Raw genomic sequence first — 25,582 nt, forward strand, 5'->3', positions numbered from 1 at the left:
AGAGTCTCTCACTCAGCAGGAAAACAGCAGGTTTATTAGCCGACAGGACACAGCATCGTACAGAGGAGTCAATACAGCAGGCAGAGACAGCCAGTCCAATCCATGTTGGGGAGAGGAGGCCCCGAGGGGCCCCCAGAGCTGGGGCCTGGCCCCCTCCTTGGTCTCTCTCTCCCTCAGCCCAGACTAACTGCTTCCAACTCCCAGTTCCAATTCAAACCCCTCAGGCTCCACCTCCTCCTTTGTCTGCAGTACAAAGGTGTTACCTGGTCATCAGGGTTACCCTCAGCAGGAGCCCCACACCCTCTGTGAGCCACTCACACACACACAGGTATCCCCCACTCCATCACAGCGCCGTCATATTGGATGGTTCCTCTCATGTCTTCGTGGAACGACTGGATCATCTTGAGTAACCGTGGAGGACAACCTATCTTGTGGAGCAGTTTGAACAGACCATCCCTGCTGACCAAGTCAAAGGCCTTGGTCAGGTCGATGAAGGCTATGTAGAGTGGCTTTCTCTGCTCCCTGCACTTCTCCTGCAGCTGCCTTAGAGAGAAGACCATGTCAACGGTAGACCTCTCTGCGCGGAATCTGCACTGCGATTCGGGGTACACCCTCTCAGCAATCTTCTGGAGTCTGCCAAGGATGACGCGAGCGAACAGTTTACCAGTGACGCTTAGGAGGGAGATTCCACGGTAGTTGTTGCAGTCGCTTCTGTCTCCTTTGTTCTTATACAACGTTACAACGTTAGCGTCGCGCATATCCTGTGGAACCTCTCCCTCTCTCCAGCACAGGCACAGCAGCTCATGCAGGGGTTCCAGGAGTGTGTCCGCGGCACACTTGATCACCTCTGGTGGTTTACCATCCTGGCCAGGGGCCCTTCCTGCTGCAATGCTGTCAATGGCTCTCTTCGGTTCATCCACAGTTGGTTCTTGATCCAGTTCGTCCATTACTGGTAGGAGCTCGAGGGCATCGAGGGCTGCGTCAACCACAACGTTCTCGCGTGAGTACAGCTCGGAGTAGTGCTCGACCCAGCGCTCCATCTGTTTGGCTTTGTCAGCGATGACTTCACCAGATTTGGATTTCAGAGGTGCCATCTTGTTCTGGGTGGGTCCTAATGCCTTCTTCATACCCTCGTACATTCCTCTGAGATTACCAAAGTCAGCACAGGTCTGGATGCTGCTGCATAGCTGGAGCCAGTGGTTGTTGGCACAGCGCCTGGCTGTCTGCTGTACTGTTCTTCTGGCTGCTCTAAGTGCTTGCTGGGTACTCTGGCTTGGTGAGCGTTTGTACTCCAGGAGTGCAGCGCGCTGCTTTTCAATGACTGGAATCATCTCATCGGAGTTAGCTTCGAACCAGTCGTTCGTGTTTCTAGCTCTTCTTCCAAACACCGACAAGGCCGTGTTGTAAACTGTATCCCTCAGATGTTGCCATTTGGATGTCGCATCGGTGCCCCCGGGGCTGCTGCGCAGATTTTCCTGGAGGGTCTCTCTGAACTTTTCAGCTTTCTCCGAGTTTGCCATTTTTCTGGCGTCAATGCGGGGCCTTCCAGCAGGTTTAGAGCGGTACAGCTTCTTGGGTCTCAGCTTGAGCTTGGAGCAAACTAGCGAGTGATCTGTATCACAGTCAGCACTATGACAGCTGCGTGTCAGAAGGACGTTTTTGAGGTTATTACACCTAGTGATGACCACGTCTAGTTGATGCCAGTGCTTTGAGCGTGGGTGTCTCCATGACACTCTGCGCTGTGGCTTCGTTTGGAAGAATGTGTTTGTGATGCACAGATTGTGGTACGTGCACAGTTCAAGGAGACGCTGTCCATTGTCATTCATTTTTCCCACACCAAAGTGTCCTAAGCAGGAAGGCTATGAGGCCCAATCAGCTCCAACTCGTGCAGTGAAGTCACCCAAGATGTACAGTTGTTCACGAGCAGGTATTTGCGCTACAGCAGCACTAAGCACGTCATAGAACTTGTCTTTTACTTCTGGTGTGGCGTACAGGGTTGGAGCATAAGCGCTGATCAGGTGGACAGGACCGGGGCAAGTTTGAAGCGTGATCTGAAGAAGTCTTTCTGATCTGCCCATGACTAATTCCACTATTTGTAGAAGGGTGTTTCTGACAGCAAAGCCAACACCATGCTCTCTGGGTTCTTCTTGGGCTTTACCCTGCCAGAAAAAGGTGTAGTCCTTTTCCTTTAGAGATCCCGAATCTGCGAGTCGCTTCTCTTGCAGTGCAGTGATATCAACTCGGAGCCTCTTCAGTTCCTCGTTGATGACAGCTGTCTTTCGGGTGTCACTGATGGCCTGAAGATCTTCAGTCAAGCCGGTCAGCACGGTCCGCACATTCCAGCAAGCAAGCTTAAATTGTTGATGTTTCTCATTTCTTGTTGATTTTCTTATTGGTTTGCCTGGTGCCCAAATTTCAGTCACTTGTCGGGTTCAGGAACCTTAAGCCTCACGCACCCAGCGAGGCAGGTGAACTGTGGCGGGGGGCAGTACCCTATTGGCTGGGGGCTGCCCAGCTTGAGGCGGGCGGTGACTGTCCAGTGAGATGCGAGGATCTCTCCCACCGTCGAAGGCAACCCCTGGCGCTCGTTCTCTACGCCAATCGAGCAAGAGCTTATAACCGGTATCTGTTGCCTCCCGTGTTGACGCAACGCTGTTCAGCGATGCCGGAGCACCTCTCCGGGCGCGAGCCTGGGCACTTATTATGGAGACTCTGGGCTGCCCAGACACCAGTGTCTCCCTCTCGGCTTTACTGATATAGTCCAAAGGAGAGGATAACCTCCACGTCTGGTACCAGCTCAGCTGCAGGAGTTGCCAGGACAGTGCCAGAAGTTGACACCGAACCGCCTTCAGACTCCACTCTGGGTTTTCTGTCAGGGTTTACTCCCTTAGCCTTGCTCCTTCCCAGGATAACCCACAAGGCAGTGGGGTGTGGAGGATGTGGTTAAGGATCCCACTACTTCATACCTCCCTGTCACCACGAGTCACCAGAGCTCCCTGTGGAGCAATGACCTTGTGATGGAGTGGGGGATAACTGCGTGTGTGTGTGTGTGTGTGTGTGTGAGTGGCTCACAGAGGGTGTGGGGCTCCTGCTGAGGGTAACCCTGACCACCGGGTAACACCTTTGTACTGCAGACAAAGGAGGAGGTGGAGCCTCAGGGGTTTGAATTGGAACTGGGAGTTGGAAGCAGTTAGTCTGGGCTGAGAGAGAGAGAGACAAAGGAGGGGGCAAGGCCCCAGCTCTGGGGGCCCCTCGGGGCCTCCTCTCCCCAACATGGATTGGACTGGCTGTCTCTGCCTGCTGTACTGACTCCTCTGTAGGATGCTGTTCTCCTGCTGAGTGAGAGTCTCTCCTGCCTGCGGACAGGGTGCAGAGCCTGGGGGACCCCAGAACCCCATCACACTGGTGTCAGGAGTGGGATGTTCTGCACCCCGAGGATGGAGCATCCAGTAGTAATTGACGGGTGCCACGGAAGAAGAAGAGGGGCCTGTGAGACCCAGGTGTGCTGATGGGTAGTGAGGTGCAGTTTCCCAAGGCGGAGGGGCCTGCGGCCGAACCCAAGCAACTGTGGTCGTGGTTCTCGAGAGGGGGTGTCACACCCGAGGAGGGGTTACTCCTGGGAATCTGTTGGAGTCGGTCGCAGAAGGTGGAGGGGCCGAGGGCCCAACCCCCAGAAACAAGTGACCCACAAGGAGGCTGATGCTGAATGAGTTCTTCCCAAGACAGGGTGGTCGTGGTCCTTGAGAGCGGGTGTCACACTGAAGAAGGGGTTCCTCTGAGAGTCTGTTGGATTCGGTCCCAGAGGGCAGAGGGGCCTACGGCCTAACCCCAGGGAGCTTGTGACCCGCAAGAAGCCTGGCACACTGAAGGGATTCTTCCAGGAATCGTGGAGTGCAGAGGGCATCAGGCTGAGAGCCTGCAACCACGCTGAGCAACTCCGCTGTGAAGTGGCAGCACCTGGAAACCGAATCGAGATTAGAGAAGCTGGACAAGGCAGCATGGATGTGCAGTGGCGGAGCTGAGGGCTGGGGAGAATCCTGCAGAGGTGAGCCCGGATCGGGGCAGGGAACCCTGGACTGCCTGGAGCTCTGAACCAAGTGGCCTGCCACAGCTCAAGGAGGGAAGGAGCGATTCCAACCCATCATCTACTAGTGGCCAAGACAGACCTGCGAAGAGTTTTCCAGGCCTGGGCAGAGGAAGGTGCCTGTGTGTCTGTGCAGGAAAGCAGCTGATCCACTGGGAATGGCAAGTTGTCTGTGAGAGAAGCTGCTTCACCTTCTGTGTGTGTGTGGAGACCAGCCGGGGGGCTGGGACAAAGGAGAGAGTCTCTCCCATTGTCTGTCTGTGTTGAACAGCAGCAGCAGCCTGGGGAGAGAGCAGAGCCTGCGTTTGGAAAAGGTGCCAATGAGGAAACTAGCCCATTGTCTGTGGAAGATTCCCCAGCCTGGGGTGGCTGGAGAAGGATCCACCAGAAAAGAGCATTCCAGGTGTGTCTCTGAATCCAGCCATGGGGGCTGGAGCAGAGGGAATGGCTCTGGGATGGGCAGTGGTATCCCTGCTAAGGGCACTGGTCCTTGGTGCAAGAAAAGTGCTTCTGCTTCTGGGGAAGTGAATCTTTTGCCTGAGCCTGTGGGGGCTCGAGATGGAGCCAAGATCCCAGAGCTGGATCTGAGGGCAGCTGAAGCCCAGATGGGAAGTGGGCCTACCTCTGTGTCTGTCAGGGAGGATGATGCTTTAACTTGGTCTAATCCAGTTAGTATCATCAGGGAATCCCAGAGACCAGACGATTCTGGTACTTGTTCTTTGCCTGATGCTGAGGTGTTACTGGGAGGGGGTGAGAGGACTCTGTCCTACCAGAGTCATCCTTTCGCCAGGACACAAGAACAGACGGGCAATGGAGTTACGCTGACTGATGAAGATAAAGGAGCTGGTAGCAGAAGGGAGGAAAGGGATCCTAACCTTCTGTCTGGTGGTACTGGCTGTCTGCCTGGAGGGGGATTACGTGGGAATCTGCCTAATGGGCCAGAAGTGATCCTGGGCGTAGGTGAAACCCAGGAGCTGGTTGTGGCTCAAGAGAGCAGTGCCCCCGTGGAGGCAAACAGGGGTGAGTTATTGTTTGGGGGAGCTCTTGAGGAAGAGAATTTCCCTGAAACTTTTCCTGACCCGTCTGTGGGGACTGCAAAAAATGGGAGTAAGGTGAAGGAAAGTGAACAGGAAAGGTGCTTGTCTGTTAGAGCCAGAGCAGCCCTTTGCCTGGGGAGAAGTTTGTTTCAGCTCCTGATGGCCAGGACCTGCCTGAGTATGAAACCACTGGCTGTGCTCTGGAAGGGTCCAAAGCAGGCAGTGTAAAAGTTTCTCAGGAACTGGAAGTTGGTGCAAGTAAAGTGAAAACTATCAGGGAATGTGAACAGCCCTGTGAGAACCAAATAAAACAGCTGCACAGTCAGTCTCTGTAGGATGCAGGAGAGGGCCAGCAATTCCCCATCTCCAGATGGTGGAAACACTTATATTCTCATACTGGATTCGACTTCTGATTCCATGGGGAGGCAGTAGTTGGAGGTGGAAGGACGAAGGAGCTGAGGGCCTGGTGGGCCAGTAAGGGATAAACAGGGATTCCTTCATGTGGATTCTGCGTCTGGGACTCACAAAACAACTCTCAGAAAGCAGTTTGGTTTGCAAATTTCCAGACTGGCAGGAAGGGGGCCGTCTCCCTGAGATCATCAATGGCCCAGCTCTTGTTAGAAGGGAGGGCACAGCCAGAGAGCTCAGATTTCCACCCCAGGGGGCAAGAGAGAAGATTAGAACTTGATGGTGCTAAGAAAGGCCTCAGCCATTTATCCCCAAAATACCAGATTCTCAAGGATGTTGCACAAAGGTTGTGGTCTACCAAAGAGCAACGTAAATGTACAGTTGCAATGGGTTTGTTCTGTAACTCACGCTGACTGCTGTAACCAAGGGGTGCTGCTACCAAAAGCTGTACAATTGTACCATGTACTGAATGTTTGAAAAGAGCCATTTGACATGATGACATTGATGTAGAAGCATGAGTTGTATGTTGAAGGAGTCTGTAACTCTGAAATGTCACCATTGTTCCCTGTAACTAGTCTTGCAACCTCTCACATGAGGAGAAACATTCCAAACCTATTGTGTGGCATGGAAGGGGAAACTGAGGCACACAACCATTTTGGTGGTCTGGCTAAATGCCAAGGGTGGAAGCATTTGTACCTTCCTTTACTGGACTGTAACTGAATTCCAAACATTGGCCGCAGCAGCTGTATGGACTGGTGGTCAGACAGGGCAGGGCCCAGACCAGAAAAGAACTATTTGATCTGTTGGTGCTGCAGCAGCTGTATGGGCTCTGCCTGCCCGACTTGAGAACGTGGCTGATGGACCAGAGACAGAAACAGGGAGACCGACCAACCTGAGGGAACTAAAGGGACTTTCCCGGCTGCATCACATAAAAAGGGCCAATACCAAGCTCCTGAGTTGGAGCCTCCCCCAGCAGGATTATGACATGGAGGTGGTGCACATCAAGGGGAGCACTGAGGGTGCAGCCGATGCCCTGTCACAAGGGGAGAGCCCCAAACTTCCCCAGGTCACCAGTTGAGTGACCCCGCTCAGTTCGGTCTGGAAGGGGGGAGAGATGTGATGGAGTGGGGGATAACTGCGTGTGTGTGAGTGGCTCACAGAGGGTGTGGGGCTCCTGCTGAGGGTAACCCTGACGACCAGGTAACACCTTTGTACTGCAGACAAAGGAGGAGGTGGAGCCTGAGGGGTTTGAATTGGAACTGGGAGTTGGAAGCAGTGAGTCTGGGCTGAGAGAGAGAGAGACAAAGGAGGGGGCAAGGCCCCAGCTCTGGGGGCCCCTCGGGGCCTCCTCTCCCCAACATGGATTGGACTGGCTGTCTCTGCCTGCTGTACTGACTCCTCTGTAGGATGCTGTGTCCTGTCGGCTAATAAACCTGCTGTTCTCCTGCTGAGTGAGAGTCTCTCCTGCCTGCGGACAGGGTGCAGAGCTTGGGGGACCCCAGAACCCCATCACAGACCTCATATCCCCAGGACCCTCCTCCCTACCTTTCGCCTCCCCCCCCAGCTACCATCACCATAGGATCCTCCCCAACCCACTACCCCCATCTGCTCCCATGTCTGCCCTCCTCACTGCACTGGCCCCTCTCCCCCCAGCTGCTCTCAGTGCCCCCAGGTCCACCTTCCCCCATCACTCTTCAGGCTCTTCTCTTCAGAGACTCCTTTTCCTGGCAGTGGTGCCTTGCAGGGCACAGGTGGAACACCATACCTGAAAAGGACAACAAACATGGGGCTCCTCCCTCGGCAAACTCCCAGAGGCGAACTCCCTTCCCTGTTAGCTGCTGCCCCCTGTTCGCTGAAAGCTCCCTTCTTATAGAGAGAGCTGCTGGCTGGTCAGGCCTGGCTCAAAGCCTTGCCTGCAGTCTGTTCAGCCAGGTGAGCCTTCAAGGGCTGATTAGACTGGAGGCAAGGCTTTGAGCCAGGCCTGACCAGCCAGCAGCTCTCTCTATAAGAAGGGAGCTCCCAGCGAACACGGGGCAGCAGCGAACAGGGGGCAGCAGCGAACAGGGAAGGGTGTTTGCCTCTGGGCAAAGCATCCTAGAGGAGCTTGGGTGAGTGTGGGATTTGGGGGCTGTGTGGTGAGCTGGTGGGTGAATGTCTGTCTGTGCAGCTATGTTACTTTGCAGAGAAGGGCAGTTTGATCAGCTGCCTGGGTGGGTGCCTGAGCTTGTGCTGTGCAGAAAAGAGCAGTTTGCAAGGTGTGAATTGGGGCAGTTCCTTCAAGAGCATAAACTCAAAATGAGAAGTGGAAACATGGACAGATGACCAAGGAGGAGTATAAACATACAGCTGGAGAATATCGGAGGCGGGGCGGGTAATCAGGAAAGTGAAAGCACAATTGGAGCTGCAGCTGGCAAGGGATGTGAAGGGTAATGAAGGGTTAAAAATAAGATGGTTATGAGGGAGGATGTGGGGCGGTTACTGGAGGAGGGAGGATGATGTGGGAAAGGCTGAAGTACTCAATGATTTTTTGCCTCAGTCTTCACAGATAAGGTCAGCTCCCCAGCTATGGCACTGGGCAGTGAAGTCTGGGAAGGAGCTGGGCAGCCCTCGGTGGGGCAAGGATGGGTTAAGAGCTATTTAGAAAAGCGAGACACACACAAATCCATGGGTCGGGATTTCATGCATCCAAAGGTACTGAGAGAATTGGCAGATGTCACTGCAGAGCCTTTGGCTGTTATCTTGAAAACTTGTGGCAATCAGGAGAGGTGTCAGATGACTGGAAAAAGGCAAATGTAGCACCCATGTTTAAAAAAGGAAACAACAGTCCAGGGAACTATAGACCCATCAGCCTCACCTCAGTCCCTGGGAAAATAATGGAGGGGTCCTCAAGGAATCCATTTGGAAGCACTTGGAAGAGGGGAAAGTGATCAAAAGTAGCCAACATGGATTCACCAGGGGCAAGTCCTGCCTGACCAATCTGATTAGCTTCTATGACGAGGTAACAGGCTCTGTGGACATGGGGAAGTCAGTGGATATGATATACCTTGACTTCAGCAAGGCTTTTGATACGGTCTCCCACAACATTAAGGAACTGTGGATGGATCTATGGAGTGGGGAGGGGGGTGAAGTGGGGGGGGGTGGAGGAAAACTTGCTTTGCAGGGGGTTGCCCCAGGCCATGTGTGCCCCTCCCTCTGGGGGGCCCTGCTGAGATGAGTCTGTGGCTGAAGAGTGGGGGAATGACAGGCCCTGCCCCCAGCTGCAGGCAGATGTGACTGCCCACTGGCAGGCGGGCCATTCGGCCACAGGAGCACAGCGTAGAGCTGACTAGTCAGCCAGACACCAGCACAGCAGTGCAACCTATCCTTGGGAGCAGGGCCCAGAGCTGGGGCCTGGCGCCTGTCCTGTGCCACAAAACAGCCCCAACTGCCCCACTCCCACCCCAGACAGGCTCCTTCAGCCTTTGTCCTGCTCCCAGGCCAAAAGAGACACCTGGTGGCACTCGCTCCTGGGCTCAGGGTGCAAAGGGATTGGCCAGTGGGTGTGGGCAGGGCCTCGGGCATCCTCCCTCAGTGGTAGGCTCACTGATGGGAGGGGATGCGGGCAGTTTCCCCAGGGCCCAGCATTTCAAAGGGGCCTGGAGCTCTGCCCCCGCCATTGTCCCCCAGAGCCGAGGACAGGTCCCCACTTCCTCCTTGCCTTGGCAACCACAGTGGCTTTCAGCCAAGCTACTCAGTGGAAGTCACACGTGAATTCCCCTCACTATCTAGGCACCTGTGTACTGCCCAGGGAAACTGAGGCACTTGCATGGAGAACCTGAGGCGGGCACCCTGGGTCAGGATAGGATAGTGGAACTGACATGCAACACAGCAAGGTGATTAAAATCCTCACTGCAGCACAGGCTCAGGCCCAGCTTGGCTGGCTCAGCATCAGGGCTTCCTCTATTTTCTCCATCCATGTGTGGAATAAATGTTTTTCTGTGCTCGAGGGGTAAGCAGCTGTGCACCACCCATAGGAACAGGCTGCCGGCTGTGGGTGCTCTGCTCGTCAGCTGGGCAGCCCCCGTCTCCCCAGGGCAGCCGCTCCAGTGCTCTGCTGACAGAGAACGCTGCCCCTCAGGCCAGTCAGGCTTCATTGGGGCCTCTCAGAGCCAGCCCCAGGGCTGCCAGACCCTCCAGCCAGATGGCAGATCTACGGTTCCCCTGTTTGCCTGGCATGTGGTCCCTCACACTCACTGGCACTGTGCCCCCCGCCCTCCCCACTGTCCTTTGTGGGGTGCCTGGACCCCCCACAGCAGCTAGAGAGAACTGTGCCCTTCATACGCATCCAGGGGCACCTCCCGCCACCTCTGTCCCTGCCCCATTTCTTGGGCCCTGTCCCACAAGCTCCCTCCCATCAAATACCACGGGTCACCTGGATTTCTATGCCCACCGCCCCTTCTTCCCCAGAGGGTAGGCACATAACTCCCAGCTCCCCCACCTCCCTTTGCCTTCCTCACTGCTGCATGAGGGGGTCTGCACTGTGGGCAGGGAAGGAGGAGGCTGCAGGGGCTATACACCAGTCAGCCTCACCTCAGTCCCTGGGAAAATCAGGCAGCAGACCCTCAAGGAGTTCATTCTGATGCACTTGGAGGAGAGGAAAGTGACCAGAAACAGTCAGCATGGATCCACCAGGAGCAAGTTGTGCCCGACCCACCTGACTGCGGCGTCTGTGATGAGGTAACTGCCTCTGGGAACGTGGGGAAGGCAGTGGATGTAATATACTTTGATTTAGCAAAGCTTTTGATATGGTCTCCCACAGCACTCTTGGCAGCAAGTAAAGACGTGCATACGGGGTGAATGGACCGTAAGGTCGATCGAAAGCCGCCTAGATCATCAGGCTCAATGAGTAATGGCCAATGGCTCCACCTCTGCTTGGCAGCTGGTATCAAGCAGAATACTCCAAGGATCGGTCCTGGGGCCAGTTTTGTTCAACATCTTCATCACCAACTTGGCCAAGGGGACAGATTCCATCCTCAGCTAGTTTGCAGATGACACGAAGCTAGGGGGAGAGGTAGATACACAGGAGGGTAGGGACAGGGTCCAGAGGGACCTGGATAAATTGGAGGATTGGGCCAAAAGAAATCTGATGCCGTTCAACAAGGAGAAGTGCAGAGTCCTGCACTTGGGATGGAAGAATCCCAAGCATTGTTACAGGCTGGGGTCCGACTGGCTCAGCAGCAGTATGACGGAAAGGGACCTAGGGGTTATGGTGGATGAAAGGCTGGATATGAGTAACCTGTGTGCCCGTGTAGCCAAGAAGGCTAACGGCACACTGGGGTGCAGTAGGGGGAGCATTTCGAGCAGATCTAGAGAAGTTATTTTTCCCCTCTATTTGGTACTGGTGAAGCCACACGTGCAGTATTGCACCCAGTTCTGGGACCCCCGGTAAAGAAATGATGTGGATGCATTGGAGAAAGTCCATCGGAGGACAGCCAGAATGACTAGGGGGCTGGAGCACAAGACCTATGGGGAGAGGCTGAGGGATTTGGGCTTGTTTAGCTCACAGAAGAGAAGACCGAGGGGTGATTTAATAGCAGCCTTCAACTTCCTGCAGGGGAGCTCTGAAGAGGGTGGAGAGAGGCTGTTCTCAGGGGTGTCAGGTGGCAGAACGAGGAGCAATGGTCTGAAGTTACAGCGGGGGTTACAGTAGGTTGGATATTAGGAAAAACTCCTTCCCCAGGCGGGAGGTGAAGCACTGGGATGCGTTGCCCAGAGAGGTGGCGGATTCTCCATCCCGAGAGGTTTTTAAGTCCCGGCTGGACAAGGCCCTGGCTGGGATGACTTAGTGGGGTCGGTCCTGCTCTGGGCAGGGGGCTGCCCTCGATCACCTCCTGAGGTCCCCTCCGGCGCTGGGAGTCTGGCTGGGGCTCTGGCTCTGATAGGCTGCAGGGCAGGAGCACTGTGGGCGGGGCCCTGACTGCAGTGGGCGGGGCCAAGCTCCAGGGGCCGCTGCTGTGTTCTGCGGCGGGACCCGGCGGGGCTTTGCTGCCCCCCACACCTGGCCGCGATGGACCCGCAGGCCCGGGAGCCGGAGACCGCCCGCCTGGTGAGCGCCCCGGAGAGCCGCGGCACGGGCGCCAGGCGCCTCAAGAGGTGAGATCCGCCCCCCGCCCCCCGGCCGCCGTCCCCCGCCCCTTGCAGCCCCTCTGCCCCCTCTCCTGTGCCCCCCGGCCGGGCCCGTCCGCTCCTACCCCGCCGCCCCCCACCCCACCTGCCCCTTCCCGCCCCCAGCCCCCCTCCCAACCTGCCCCTCCCCGCCCCTCTGCCCCCACCCCACCCCACCTGCCCCTTCCCGCCCCCAGCCCCCCTCCCAACCTGCCCCTCCCCGCCCCTCTGCCCCCACCCCACCCCACCTGCCCCTTGCCACCCCCAGACCCCCTTCCAACCTGCCTCTTCCCGCCCCCAGCCCCCACCCACCCACCCAACCTGCCCCTCCCCGCCCCTCTGCCCCCACCCCACCCAACCTGCCCCTTCCTGCCCCCAGACCCCCACCCAACCTGCCCCTTCCCGCCCCCAGCCCCCCTCCCAACCTGCCCCTTCCCGCCCCTCTGCCCCCACCCCACCCAACCTGCCCCTTCCCGCCCCCAGCCCCCCTTCCAACCTGCCCCTTCCTGCCCCCAGCCCCCACCCACCCACCCAACCTGCCCCTCCCCGCCCCTCTGCCCCCACCCCACCCAACCTGCCCCTTCCCGCCCCCAGCCCCCCTCCCAACCTGCCCCTCCCCGCCCCTCTGCCCCCATCCCACCCAACCTGCCCCTCCCCGCCCCCAGCCCCCACCCCACCCAACCTGCCCCTCCCCGCCCCTCTGCCCCCACCCCACCCAACCTGCCCCTTGCCACCCCCAGACCCCCTTCCAACCTGCCTCTTCCCGCCCCCAGCCCCCACCCACCCACCCAACCTGCCCCTCCCCGCCCCTCTGCCCCCACCCCACCCAACCTGCCCCTTCCCGCCCCCAGACCCCCTTCCAACCTGCCCCTTCCTGCCCCCAGCCCCCACCCCATCCAACCTGCCCCTTCCCGCCCCCAGACCCCCTTCCAACCTGCCCCTTCCCGCCCCTCTGCCCCCACCCCTCCCAACCTGCCCCTTCCCGCCCCCAGACCCCTCCCAACCTGCCCCTTCCCGCCCCTCTGCCCCCATCCCACCCAACCTGCCCCTCCCCGCCCCTCTGCCCCCACCCCACCCAACCTGCCCCTTCCCGCCCCCCTGCCCGCACCCCCTGCCCCCGGCCGGGCCCGTCCGCCCCTACCCCGCCGCCGCCCGCGCAGCCACCGGCTCGGTTCCAGCCCGGCCCCCGACACCGAACTGCCCGGGCCCTGCAGAGCCCAGAGCGGTGGGGCCGGTCCCTCTGCCCCCACCCCGCGTGTGCGTGCCGGGGGTCGGTCCCTCTGCCCCGACCCCGTGTGTGTGTGTGTGTGTGTGTGTGTGTGTGCGCCGGGGGGCCGGTCCCTCTGCCCCGACCCCGTGTGTGTGTGTGTGTGTGTGTGCGCGCGCGCGTGCGCCGGGGGGGTCGGTCCCTCTGCCCCCACCCCGTGTGTGTGTGTGTGTGTGTGTGTGTGTGTGCCGGGGGGCCGGTCCCTCTGCCCCCACCCCGTGTGTGTGTGTGTGTGTGTGTGTGTGTGTGTGTGTGTGTGTGTGTGTGCCGGGGGGGGCCGGTCCCTCTGCCCCCACCCTGTGCGTGTGTGTGTGCCGGGGGGGGCCGGTCCCTCTGCCCCCACCCCGTGTGTGTGTGTGTGTGTGCCGGGGGGGCCGGTCCCTCTGCCCCCACCCTGTGCGTGTGTGTGTGCCGGGGGGGGCCGGTCCCTCTGCCCCCACCCTGTGCGTGTGTGTGTGCCGGGGGGGGCCGGTCCCTCTGCCCCCACCCCGTGTGTGTGTGTGCCGGGGGGGCCGGTCCCTCAGCCCCCACCCCGTGTGTGTGTGTGCCGGGGGGGCCGGTCCCTCGGCCCCCACCCCGTGTGTGTGTATGTGTGTGTGTGTGCCGGGGGGGGTCGGTCCCTCTGTCCCCCGTGTGTGTGTGTGTGTGTGCGTGCCGGGGGGGTCGGTCCCTCTGTCCCCCGTGTGTGTGTGTGTGTGTGCGTGCCGGGGGGGCCGGTCCCTCTGCCCCCACCCCGTGTGTGTGTGTGTGTGTGTGTGCCGGGGGGGCCGGTCCCTCGGCCCCCACCCCGTGTGTGTGTGTGTGTCGGGGGGGCCGGTCCCTCGGCCCCCACCCCGTGTGTGTGTGTGTGCCGGGGGGGGCCGGTCCCTCTGCCCCCACCCCGTGTGTGTGTGTGTGTGTGTGTGTCGGGGGGGCCGGTCCCTCGGCCCCCACCCCGTGTGTGTGTGTGTGTGTGTGTGTGTGTGTGTGTGTGTGTGTGTGCGCGTGCCGGGGGGGGTCGGTCCCTCTGCCCCCCGTGTGTGTCTGGGGGGTGTCAGTTGCTCTGTTCCCTGTTTGCGCCCGGGGGGGGCTCGACTGTGGGGACCTGTCCCTCTTCCCCTCGTGACTGTCTGCAACAGGCCTGTGGGGCTTGCTGGGGGGCCTCTCCGGGGCACCCAAGCTGTGAGGGACGCTGGGAACTTTGGAGCCCCATGGGGCACGGGGCTCCCGGGGCAGGGGGAGAAGCGGGGCGGCAGGAGCCAGGCACTGGGGTGCTCCCCGAGCTCGGGAACTGCGGAGCTTGGCGCCCGGTGTGGACAGCGTTGCCGGTGGCCACTGCAGCAAGCGCAGGCGTGTGCCGGGCGCCGGGCTGCGCCGGAGCTGGGCCGGCAGGCGCGGGGCGAAATGCCTGTGCAGGGAGAGCAGGCGGGGGGCCCCGGGGGCATTCTCTGGGCAGGGGGTGTGAGGACAGCGGGGGCTGGGGAGGAGGCACCCGTCTGCTGGAGCCGGCAAGCGAGATCCGCGGGGGAGGCCGTGGCCACGCGGCACTGGGGCACGTCCCGTGGGGTGGGGGGCACCAGCCAGAGTCAGCTCTGCCAGGGCCCCCAGCCAGCCAGGCCCATCACTGTCCCCCGCCTGCCGGGCCGCTGCTGCAGTCCTGCCCTGGGAGACGGATGGGCTGATCCCCCAGGCCTGGGGCGGGCGGGGGCTCCAGGCTGCCGGTGCGCCAGTGCCGCGGCTCCCAGCAGCAGGGAGCGCAGCCCGGGCTGTGTGCGCTCAGCGCTGGGCACCCCGCTCCCAGCCCTGCCCCAGACGGGCTCCGTGTGAGCCCGGCCCCACCTGGGGACGGCCCCCGGGTCTCACGTTCCCCCCATGGGGAGCCGCGACCTCCTGGGCCTGCAGCCCCCCCGCCGCTCCGGGCAGCCCCCCAGAGAGACCCCCGTCCCCAGCATCAGTGGGGCACCAGCCAGGCGGCCTGACAGGTGAGGGGACACCTGAGTGCCAGTGGCTGTGTGTTCCCTTCCCCCCCAGCCAGGGATGGGCAGGGCCAACCCCCCATGCGCCCCCCCGCCTGCCCCCCGCTCACCACCAGCAGCACAACCCCAGCTCACTCTGCTCTCCCTGGTGCGGGGCTCCGCCGCGAGTGGGGAGAAGGTCCCACTCCACCCCCCGGCCGGGGGAGCAGAGTGACTGGGGGTGCTCCCCACGGCTGCTCCTTCCGCCTACAGCACTGGGGGCCGTGTGAGCTCCTCTGCCCCCATCCCACTGCCCAGGCCTGATCCGGGGCCCAGGCAGCGGCAGTGACTCCCGTGTGACGAGCTCTGCCCCGCCCCCGGCCCAGCGGCTTTGCCAGACTCCCCCAGTCCATCCAGGCCCCTGCCCCTGCCCCTGCTGCGGGGTGCGGCGCAGCCCCCCCACAGAAGTCCCTGTCTCCCTGTGTCGCTGGGCGCGAGGTGCCACGTCCGGGCCCCTGTGTCCCTAGCCTCTGTCGGGGGCAGCGGGAGGCACCGCTCCATGGTTCCCTCCGGGGTCCACTCCCACGGGCGCCTGGCCCTGTGGGCGGACAGGACGCTGGGCTGGGGGCTTCTCTGCTCTGACCCGGTGCAGCTGTTGTTCATATGAGATGGGCCCATGGGGCCAGGTGCGTCCGCCCCGGTGCCCTCGCTGCCCAGAGCCCCAGCCGCCGGGGAGCAGTGCAGCGTGCGGGGGAAACTGAGGCACACGCCGGGCTCATACACGTCTCCAGCAACCTGGGGAATGATGGGAGTGGCAGGGCTGGGGGAGGAGCGGAGAGCCATTGGCAGTGGCACAGGCTGGCAGGAGTGGGGCTGCCCCAGCCCAGCCCGGCCCAGCTCAGTGGGCCCCAGCCCCACCAGATCCCCTTTGCTGCCGCTAGTGCCCCGGGCCGCGGGGTCAAGGCCCACAAACTGGGCCTTGCTGAGTTCCTCTGGCTGGAGATACTGGTCCTTCCCCCAGCCCCCGATGGCGGGAACCGGCAACTGCCTGCAGGCATCTCGCTACCGGCCCCCGGGCTGCCCCCTCCGCACCTCCCCACCACAGGCTGCCTCACGGCTCTCCCATCCCTCCACCATGGGCTGCCTCCCGTCCCCCCACTCCCCCCACTCCCCGCCTGCAGGCTGTCCCCCCATCCCCCCCCCCACAGGCTGCCTCACGGCTCTCCCATCCCTCCACCATGGGCTGCCTCCCGTCCCCCCACTCCCCCCACTCCCCGCCTGCAGGCTGTCCCCCCATCCCCCCCACCACAGGCTGCCTCACGGCTCTCCCATCCCTCCACCATGGGCTGCCTCCCGTCCCCCCACTCCCCCCACTCCCCGCTCGCAGGCTGTCCCCCCATCCCCCCCACCACAGGCTGCCTCACGGCTCTCCCATCCCTCCACCATGGGCTGCCTCCCGTCCCCCCGTCCCCCCACTCCCCGCTCGCAGGCTGTCCCCCCATCCCCCCCACCACAGGCTGCCTCACGGCTCTCCCATCCCTCCACCATGGGCTGCCTCCCGTCCCCCCGTCCCCCCACTCCCCGCTCGCAGGCTGTCCCCCCATCCCCCCCACCACAGGCTGCCTCACGGCTCTCCCATCCCTCCACCATGGGCTGCCTCCCGTCCCCCCACTCCCCCCACTCCCCGCTCGCAGGCTGTCCCCCCATCCCCCCCACCACAGGCTGCCTCACGGCTCTCCCATCCCTCCACCATGGGCTGCCTCCCGTCCCCCCACTCCCCCCACTCCCCGCCTGCAGGCTGTCCCCCCATCCCCCCCACCACAGGCTGCCTCACGGCTCTCCCATCCCTCCACCATGGGCTGCCTCCCGTCCCCCCGTCCCCCCACTCCCCGCTCGCAGGCTGTCCCCCCATCCCCCCCCACGGGCTGCCTCCCGTCCCCCCATCCCCCCACTTCCCTACCATGGGCTGTCCCCCCATCCCCCCCCACCATGGGCTGCCTCCCGTCCCCCTGTCCCCCCACTCCCCGCTCGCAGGCTGTCCCCCCATCCCCCCCCCACGGGCTGCCTCCCGTCCCCCCATCCCCCCACTCCCCGCCTGCAGGCTGTCCCCCCATTCCCCCACTTCCCTACCATGGGCTGTCCCCCCATCCCCCACTACCACGGGCTGCCTCCCATCCTCCCCACACCTCACCAGCCACAGGCTGTTCTCCCATCCCACCACAGGCTGCACCCCCCATGACTCCCCCATCCCCCCACCTCCCCTCCGCAGGCTGCCCCACAGCTCTCCCATCCCCCTCCTCCCAGCCCATGGCCCTGCCTTGGTTCCCCCGCACCCCTTGCCTCTCCTCCCTGCAGGCTGTCCCTCCCCAGTGCCTTTCTCAGCCCCACTTTCCTGCCCCTACCCTCCCAGCCTGGGCCTGGCTGGGTCAGACTCGGGGCCCCCCTGTGTTAGCACAGCTCTTGCCGGGCTCTGCCGGGTGCCTGCACGGTGCAGTGGGGCTCAGCTCACCTCCTGGCAGTGCCCTGCCCTCTGCCCCATTGGCGACAGCTGCCTGGAGCAGCCAGCCTGGGGCCCAGCCCGTGGGCTCCTGGCTCCAGCCAGACCAGGGGATACCAGCACTGCTGGCCTGCTCTGAGGGGGCCTTGCTGGCTCACCCGCCCCCCTCCCCCAAAGCCCCAAGAAGCCGCTCAGGCTGCGGGAGGGAGATAAGCCGCTGGGGCTGGGCGCAACATGAGGGGAGGGACATGTGGCTAAGGCCTGTTCTGCTGCCAGGATCACCACCTGCTTTATTGCAGAGCCATTTTGGGGGCACCGAGGCATGAAATAACCAGACGCTTCCCAGGGGAACAGGGCTCAGTGTGGGGGAGGGTGTCTGCTATCAACCCTGCTCCTGGCCCTGCCGGTGCCCCTCTGTCCTGCCCCTGCCAGCCCAGCCCTGGGCTCCCCCCCGCCCTGCAGTGCCCCTCGTCCTGCCCCTGCCAGCCCAGCCCTGGGCTCCCCCCCGCCCTGCAGCGCCCCTCGTCCTGCCCCTGCCAGCCCAGCCCTGGGCTCCCCCCCACCCTGCAGCGCCCCTTGTCCTGCCCCTGCCAGCCCAGCCCTGGGCTCCCCCCCACCCTGCAGCGCCCCTCGTCCTGCCCCTGCCAGCCCAGCCCTGGGCTCCCCCCCGCCCTGCAGCGCCCCTTGTCCTGCCCCTGCCAGCCCAGCCCTGGGCTCCCCCCCGCCCTGCCGGTGCCCCTCTGTCCTGCCCCTGCCAGCCCAGCCCTGGGCTCCCCCCCGCCCTGCAGCGCCCCTTGTCCTGCCCCTTCCAGCCCAGCCCTGGGCTCCCCCCACCCTGCAGTGCCCCTTGTCCTGCCCCTGCCAGCCCAGCCCTGGGCTCCCCCCCGCCCTGCAGCGCCCCTCGTCCTGCCCCTGCCAGCCCAGCCCTGGGCTCCCCCCCGCTCTGCCGGTGCCCCTCGTCCTGCCCCTGCCAGCCCAGCCCTGGGCTCCCCCCCGCCCTGCAGTGCCCCTTGTCCTGCCCCTGCCAGCCCAGCCCTGGGCTCCCCCCCGCCCTGCCGGTGCCCCTCGTCCTGCCCCTGCCAGCCCAACCCTGGGCTCCCCCCCGCCCTGCAGTGCCCCTTGTCCTGCCCCTGCCAGCCCAGCCCTGGGCTCCCTCGCCCTGCAGCACCCCTTGTCCTGCCCCTGCCAGCCCAGCCCTGGGCTCCCCCCCGCCCTGCCGGTGCCCCTCGTCCTGCCCCTGCCAGCCCAACCCTGGGCTCCCCCCCGCCCTGCAGTGCCCCTTGTCCTGCCCCTGCCAGCCCAGCCCTGGGCTCCCCCCCGCCCTGCCGGTGCCCCTCGTCCTGCCCCTGCCAGCCCAGCCCTGGGCTCCCCCCCGCCCTGCAGTGCCCCTCGCCCTGCCCCTGCCAGCCCAGCCCTGGGCTCCCCCCAGCTCTGCCGGTGCCCCTCGTCCTGCCCCTGCCAGCCCAGCCCTGGGCTCCCCCCCGCCCTGCAGTGCCCCTTGTCCTGCCCCTGCCAGCCCAGCCCTGGGCTCCCCCCCGCCCTGCAGTGCCCCTTGTCCTGCCCCTGCCAGCCCAGCCCTGGGCTCCCCCCCGCCCTGCCGGTGCCCCTCTGTCCTGCCCCTGCCAGCCCAGCCCTGGGCTCCCCCCGCCCTGCAGTGCCCCTTGCCCTGCCCCTGCCAGCCCAGCCCTGGGCTCCCCCCCACTCTGCCAGTGCCCCTTGTCCTGCCCCTGCCAGCCCAGCCCTGGGCTCCCCCCCACTCTGCCAGTGCCCCTTGTCCTGCCCCTGCCAGCCCAGCCCTGGGCTCCCCCCCACTCTGCCGGTGCCCCTCGTCCTGCCCCTGCCAGCCCAGCCCTGGGCTCCCCCCCGCCCTGCAGTGCCCCTCGCCCTGCCCCTGCCAGCCCAGCCCTGGGCTCCCCCCCGCCCTGCAGTGCCCCTTGTCCTGCCCCTGCCAGCCCAGCCCTGGGCTCCCCCCCGCCCTGCCGGTGCCCCTCTGTCCTGCCCCTGCCAGCCCAGCCCTGGGCTCCCCCCCGCCCTGCCGGTGCCCCTCTGTCCTGCCCCTGCCAGCCCAGCCCTGGGCTCCCCCATGCCCTGCCGGTGCCCCTCTGTCCTGCCTCTGCCAGCCCAGCCCTGGGCTCCCCCCCGCCCTGCAGTGCCCCTCTGTCCTGCCCCTGCCAGCCCAGCCCTGGGCTCCCCCCCACCCTGCCGGTGCCCCTCTGTCCTGCCCCTGCCAGCCCAGCCCTGGGCTCCCCCATGCCCTGCCGGTGCCCCTCTGTCCTGCCTCTGCCAGCCCAGCCCTGGGCTCCCCCCCGCCCTGCAGTGCCCCTCTGTCCTGCCCCTGCCAGCCCAGCCCTGGGCTCCCCCCCACCCTGCCGGTGCCCCTCTGTCCTGCCCCTGCCAGCCCAGCCCTGGGCTCCCCCCCGCCCTGCAGTGCCCCTCTGTCCTGCCTCTGCCAGCCCAGCCCTGGGCTCCCCCCCGCCCTGCAGTGCCCCTCTGTCCTGCCCCTGCCAGCCCAGCCCTGGGCTCCCCCCGCCCTGCTGGTGCCCCTCTGTCCTGCCCCTGCCAGCCCAGCCCTGGACTCCCCCCCGCCCTGCAGTGCCCCTCATCCTGCCCCTGCCAGCCCAGCCCTGGGCTCCCCCCCGCCCTGCAGTGCCCCTTGTCCTGCCCCTGCCAGCCCAGCCCTGGGCTCCCCCCCGCCCTGCAGTGCCCCTTGTCCTGCCCCTGCCAGCCCAGCCCTGGGCTCCCCCCCGCCCTGCCGGTGCCCCTCTGTCCTGCCCCTGCCAGCCCAGCCCTGGGCTCCCCCCGCCCTGCAGTGCCCCTCGTCCTGCCCCTGCCAGCCCAGCCCTGGGCTCCCCCCCGCCCTGCAGTGCCCCTTGTCCTGCCCCTGCCAGCCCAGCCCTGGGCTCCCCCCGCCCTGCAGTTCCCCTTGCCCTGCCCCTGCCAGCCCAGCCCTGGGCTCCCCCCCACTCTGCCAGTGCCCCTTGTCCTGCCCCTGCCAGCCCAGCCCTGGGCTCCCCCCGCACCCTGCAGTGCTCCTCTGTCCTGCCCCTGCCAGCCCAGCCCTGGGCTCCCCCACCCTGCAGTGCCCCTTGCCCTGCCCCTGCCAGCCCAGCCCTGGGCTCCCCCGCCCTGCTGGTGCCCTTCATCCTGCCCCTGCCAGCCCAGCCCTGGGCTCCCCCCGCCCTGCTGGTGCCCCTCGTCCTGCCCCTGCCAGCCCAGCCCTGGGCTCCCCCGCCCTGCTGGTGCCCCTCGTCCTGCCCCTGCCAGCCCAGCCCTGGGCTCCCCCCCACTCTGCCAGTGCCCCTCGTCCTGCCCCTGCCAGCCCAGCCCTGGGCTCCCCCCGCCCTGCAGTGCCCCTCGTCCTGCCCCTGCCAGCCCAGCCCTGGGCTCCCCCAGCCTTGCTGGTGCCCCTCGTCCTGCCCCTGCCAGCCCAGCCCTGGGCTCCCCCCTGCCCTGCAGCGCCCCTCGTCCTGCCCCTGCCAGCCCAGCCCTGGGCTCCCCCCGGCTCTGCTGGTGCCCCTTGTCCTGCCCCTGCCAGCCCAGCCCTGGGCTCCCCCCCGCCCTGCAGCGCCCCTCGTCCTGCCCCTGCCAGCCCAGCCCTGGGCTCCCCCGCCCTGCAGTGCCCCTCGTCCTGCCCCTGCCAGCCCAGCCCTGGGCTCCCCCCGCCCTGCCGGTGCCCCTCACTCCTGAACTGCAGCCCCCTGCTAGCTCAGCCCTAGGCTCCCCTCCTCCCCTGCCCTGCAGTGCCCCCACTTCACACCTGCAGCCCCTGCCAGCCCACGTTGGACTCTGTGGTGCCCTGCAGCTCCTGTTAGCTCAGCCCTAGGCTGCCCACCAATTATCCTGGCGTGTGACGGGGTTCAGGGCCCCCCCAGACCCTGCCCCCAGCCACAGCCAGAGGTGCCTCTCAGCCAGCAGGAGAACAGGGAGTTCGTTAGTCGCCAGAGCACAGCTCAGCGCAGCCAGCAGGGACAGGCCGTCCGGCCCACCCTGGGGAGAGGAGCCTGAGGGGTGCCCCTCTGCGGTCTCGGCCCCCAGCCAGGCGGCTGCCTTCCCTCTCTCTCCCCAGCTTCCAACCCCGCTGGGCTCCCCCGCCTCTGCGCCAGAGGTGTTACCTGCCAGCTCCGGGTGCAGCCCAGGGCTCACCCCCAGCCCGTGGGAGCCGCTCGGCCTGTCACACACGTACCCCCCACGACATCACAGTGTCCTTCAGCCCCCACCGGCCATGCCCCGTCCCAGCCTGGTCTCCCTCCCCACCAGATCTGCCCATCGCCTCCCAGCTGCTGCAGGCCTGGGCGCTGCAGGGAACCCCGGCTCAGGGTGATGTCCGGGGCCACCAGGCTGAACGCTGCCAAGTCTGCTGTGCCCCCGGCTATGCCACTCTAGGCTCGGCACAGCCTTGGGCAGCCCAGTCCCAGGCTGGCGAGGGGCCAGCAGGTGCCCTGAGCTCGCTCCATTCTACCCCACAGCAAAGGGCCAGAACAAGAGGGCAGCTGTGCCCAGTCCCACTCCCCCAGTGGGGCGGTGGGCAGGAGGCCGGCGGTGTGGCCCGCTGCGTGTCCTGGGGGCGTTGGGATGGGGCTGGCCGGTGCGCTGACCCCTTCGCCTCAGTCTCTTCGCAGAACATCAGACTCCCTTCCCCGGCCGGCCCCCGGTGAGCAGCCCAGCCACCCTCGCCCTGCAGCTACGACAGCGCCTGGCCTGGCACTGCCACCAGGTGCCCCCCGGCCCCACCCGGAGCCGAGCCGAGCTGCAGGCCTGCCGGAAGCTGAGCATCGCCTGTGCCGTCTGCTTGCTCTTCATGGTCGGCGAGGTCATAGGTAACGTGAGCGGCCAGCACCCCTCTCTTCTCATGCCACAGAGCCACCTGCGCCAGGCCAGCAGCCGTGGGGGGCCAGGCAGGAGGGGCCAGGTCCCAGCACCCCTCTCTTCTCATGCCACAGAGCCACCTGCGCCAGGCCGGCAGCTGCGGGGGGCCAGGCGGGAGGGGCCAGGTCCCAGCACCCCTCTCTTCTCATGCCACAGAGCCACCTGCGCCAGGCCGGCAGCTGCAGGGGGCCAGGCGGGAGGGGCCAGGTGCAGGCCCAGCACTCTCTGTATGACTGGGGCAGCTCCTCCGCCACCACCACCATCACTGGGGTGCCCCAGTCAGGGGAGTCTCCTGGCTGAATCCTGGTGGTGCAGGGGACTTGTTGTTGGCGGGGGCAGCAGCCAGGGGCTGGCAGACAGAAGGGGGCCAAGGGGTGTCTGGGGGGTGAGGGGACCCTGCCAGGGCGCTGGGACTGAGCTCGCCCCTCTCCGCTCCGGCAGGCGGGTACCTCGCACACAGCCTGGCCATCATGACTGACGCTGCTCACCTGCTGGCAGACGTGGGCAGCATGGCAGTCAGCCTGGTCTCCCTGTGGGTCTCCGCCAGGCCGGCCACCAAGACCATGAGCTTCGGCTGGCACCGCTCAGGTAAGGGCCTCGCCGGGACACAACATGACACCAGACCAGCACAGACTCTTCCAGTTCCAAAGGGCCAGCCAGAGCGCCGGGTCAGAATCTGCCGGGTCAGTATCTGCCTCAGGTCTTACCAAAAAGAGCCCACTGGGGCCGATCGTTTAGCACCTAACGGTGTATTAAGAGAGTGAAATGGTTAGAGCAATCCAGTCCCTACAGCAGTCACAGAGGTCTTGGCGCAGGCTGCAGCAGAGGGGGGCAGGCAGCTGGCTCAGAAGTCTCTCGAGAGTACAGCCTGTATTCGGCTGGGTGAACAGTCCTTCCGGGCTCAGCTCAGAGCAGAGATGCTCCTGAAGGGAGGAGCTGGGCTGAAGACAAAGACGGAGGAGCCCCAGGGCCCCTTCATCTCCTGGCCTGTGTGGTGGTGTGATGGGGTTCAGGGGTCCCCTGACTGGGGCCCTTTCCCAGTTGGTTCCCGCGCCTCCTACCAAGGTCTCCCAGAAACAACCATTTCAAATACAAGCGCCGAGGCAAGTGTCCAACCTTGCACACAAACATGGTGCAGACACACACACAGCACGAGCAGGTTCAGCGAGTCCTCAGCTCTCGGCAGACGCCTCCCTGGGCCCACCTGGCACAAGATTTGGTGCAAACCCAGGCCAGGGCTTGAGGCAATGCGCTCATGTTCCGTTTAAAATCCAGTAGCATCACACCCACGCAGCCCTGCAGCACCCCACGTGCCTCCCCCCCCACTGCTCTGCCAGGGCCCCACGGGGCAGGGGTTGCAAAGAGACATTGATTTCAGCCGACCCCACACAGCCCGGGGGGCAGGTGCTCCCCCTCCCTTTGGCCTGTGTGGAGCTGGGGGTGCAAAGTATGACTGAGCGGGGGGGTCCCCCAGCGCTGCCCCCGCCCGCCTGCAGGCAGACGCGACTCTCGCTGAGCAGAGGGAACGGGGGTTATGGGGCGACAGGGACACAGCATAGAACAGACCTGCCAGCACAGACACCAGCAGCTGTCAGTACCGTCCATCTCAGGGAGAGGCGAGCTGGAAGCTCAAGGGCCTGGCTCCTGTCCTGTACCCTAAGACAGCCCCGACTTCCCCACTCCCAGCTGCCTGGTCCCACCCCCAGCCAGGCTCCATCTCCTGCCTTTGTCCTGCTCCCTTGCCCAAGGTGACACCTGGTGGTACCCCCTCCCAGGCTCAGGGTGTAATAGGAGGGGGTTTCTGGGCATGGCTAAGGAAACCAACCCAGGGAATCTTTGCTTAAATCCAGGTCACTCACAGCCCCAGGCTGGCGTTTCTTTCTCACTAAGGCGAATGCAACCAGCCACCACAGCACCTCTGCCAGCCCCACTGGCCAGCCAGAGCCACACACGCAAACCCACAGACTTCCCAGCTGCTACCAGCCCAGCCCAACAAACCCAACTAAGGTGAGAGGTTTTTAAAACCTATCTCACCAACTGCACACAGATTCTTCCGGGACCCAGGGTCCAGCTGCAGTCCCCGGTTAACACATACTTGGACCTTACCCAAACCCGCCGGCTGGGCCAGGCCTTCAGAGCTAACAGCTAAAGGTTTAATAACAAAGCTAGAGAGCAGAATGGCTGAGGTGATACTTTACGTACATCAGTCACAGCTATCGGTGCAGCCAGCGCTGTTCTGTGCTGAGCCTTGGACGTCTCTGAGTCCAGGCCGTAAGGGGTGAGATTCCAGGTTACAGTCGTAGCTGCTGGAGAGGGGGACCCAGCCAGCTGGGGTCAGCACGCCAGAACATGGCATTTGGGAGAGGAACAGGAATAAAGCCAGGGACAAAAGACACAGACTTTCGCCAAGAGGGACACTGCTCAGTCGCTTTATAGGGCTCTCCTGTGTAGGGAAAAGCCCTTTCTCCGTCCCACAGGCACCGGCCAGTCAGGAGCACCTGCGCCAGGTACTCCACGGTGGCACGCTGCCGGCGGGTGTTGAGCTTGCCAGCGCACCCAGTCCATAATCATGGCTACGGCTACACTTGCTTTTGAAAGGGGTATGGTAATGAGCGAGGTCAGAAGATGCTAATAAGGTCTATCATGACTATGCAGTGCCTCATTAGCATAATGGCAGCTGCAGCAATTCAGAAGTGGCGCTTTCGAATGACGCTGCCCTTATAGACAGGAGCCTTTCAAAAGGACACCCCCCCCCCACAGTCTTTGAAAGCCCCTTCTTCCTACGTGGTTTCAGGAATCAGGGGATTTCAAGGTCTCTGAAGTCCAGCCCGTAAGGGGTAAGATGCCAGGTTACAGTCCTAGGTCCCAGAGAGCAGGAGATCTGGCCAGCTGGGGTCAGCACCAGGACACGGGTCCTTGGCACAGGAGCACAGCTAGGCCCATTTCATAGTTCTCTCCTGTGCAGGGGGGAAGCCCTTTCTCCCTCCCATAGGCACTGGGCAGTCAGGAGCACCCGACCCAGGTACTCCGCTGTGGCACGCTCCCGTTGGGCACTGAGTTTGCCAGCGCACCCCAGTCCATAGCCATAATGTGTGGAACGGACGTCGCGCATCTGATTGCCAGCCCGTTGCTCAGCCCAATGTCGCCCGACCCCGGTGGGCTATTGTGGCGCGTCGCCATTGGGTGCGTCCCAGGAGAGGTCCCACATTCCTGAGATGTGTATGGGCCGCCTGAACCTTTCTCCAGCCCCTCGTCCTGCATAGGGAGGAGGTCGCAGCTCCTCCTGCGAAGCTCGGCAAAGGCCAGCTAATCCAGCTGGGGAGCGATTACCACACACACAGCACA

At 64.0% G+C, this 25,582-nt stretch overlaps 1 protein-coding gene across 4 annotated transcripts in view; it reads left to right on the forward strand.

Annotated features, from left to right (window-relative positions):
• The first annotated feature begins 11,533 nt into the window (after nucleotides 1–11,533).
• The window catches only part of SLC30A3 (solute carrier family 30 member 3), a 30,893-nt gene continuing 16,844 nt past the window's right edge, over nucleotides 11,534–25,582 (forward strand). For all 4 annotated transcript variants that reach the window (XR_012644861.1, XM_074989086.1, XM_074989087.1 and 1 more), the window contains exons 1-3: nucleotides 11,534–11,661; nucleotides 21,980–22,188; nucleotides 22,679–22,825. Coding sequence is in view for 3 of the 4 variants with exons in the window: in XM_074989086.1 (XP_074845187.1) it covers nucleotides 11,576–11,661; nucleotides 21,980–22,188; nucleotides 22,679–22,825 (442 nt within the window). In the remaining variant the exon portion in view is untranslated. The remainder of the gene's footprint in view (nucleotides 11,662–21,979; nucleotides 22,189–22,678; nucleotides 22,826–25,582) is intronic.

This window comes from Carettochelys insculpta, chromosome 3 (assembly GCF_033958435.1).
Source record: "Carettochelys insculpta isolate YL-2023 chromosome 3, ASM3395843v1, whole genome shotgun sequence".
Lineage (NCBI taxonomy): Eukaryota > Metazoa > Chordata > Testudines > Carettochelyidae > Carettochelys > Carettochelys insculpta.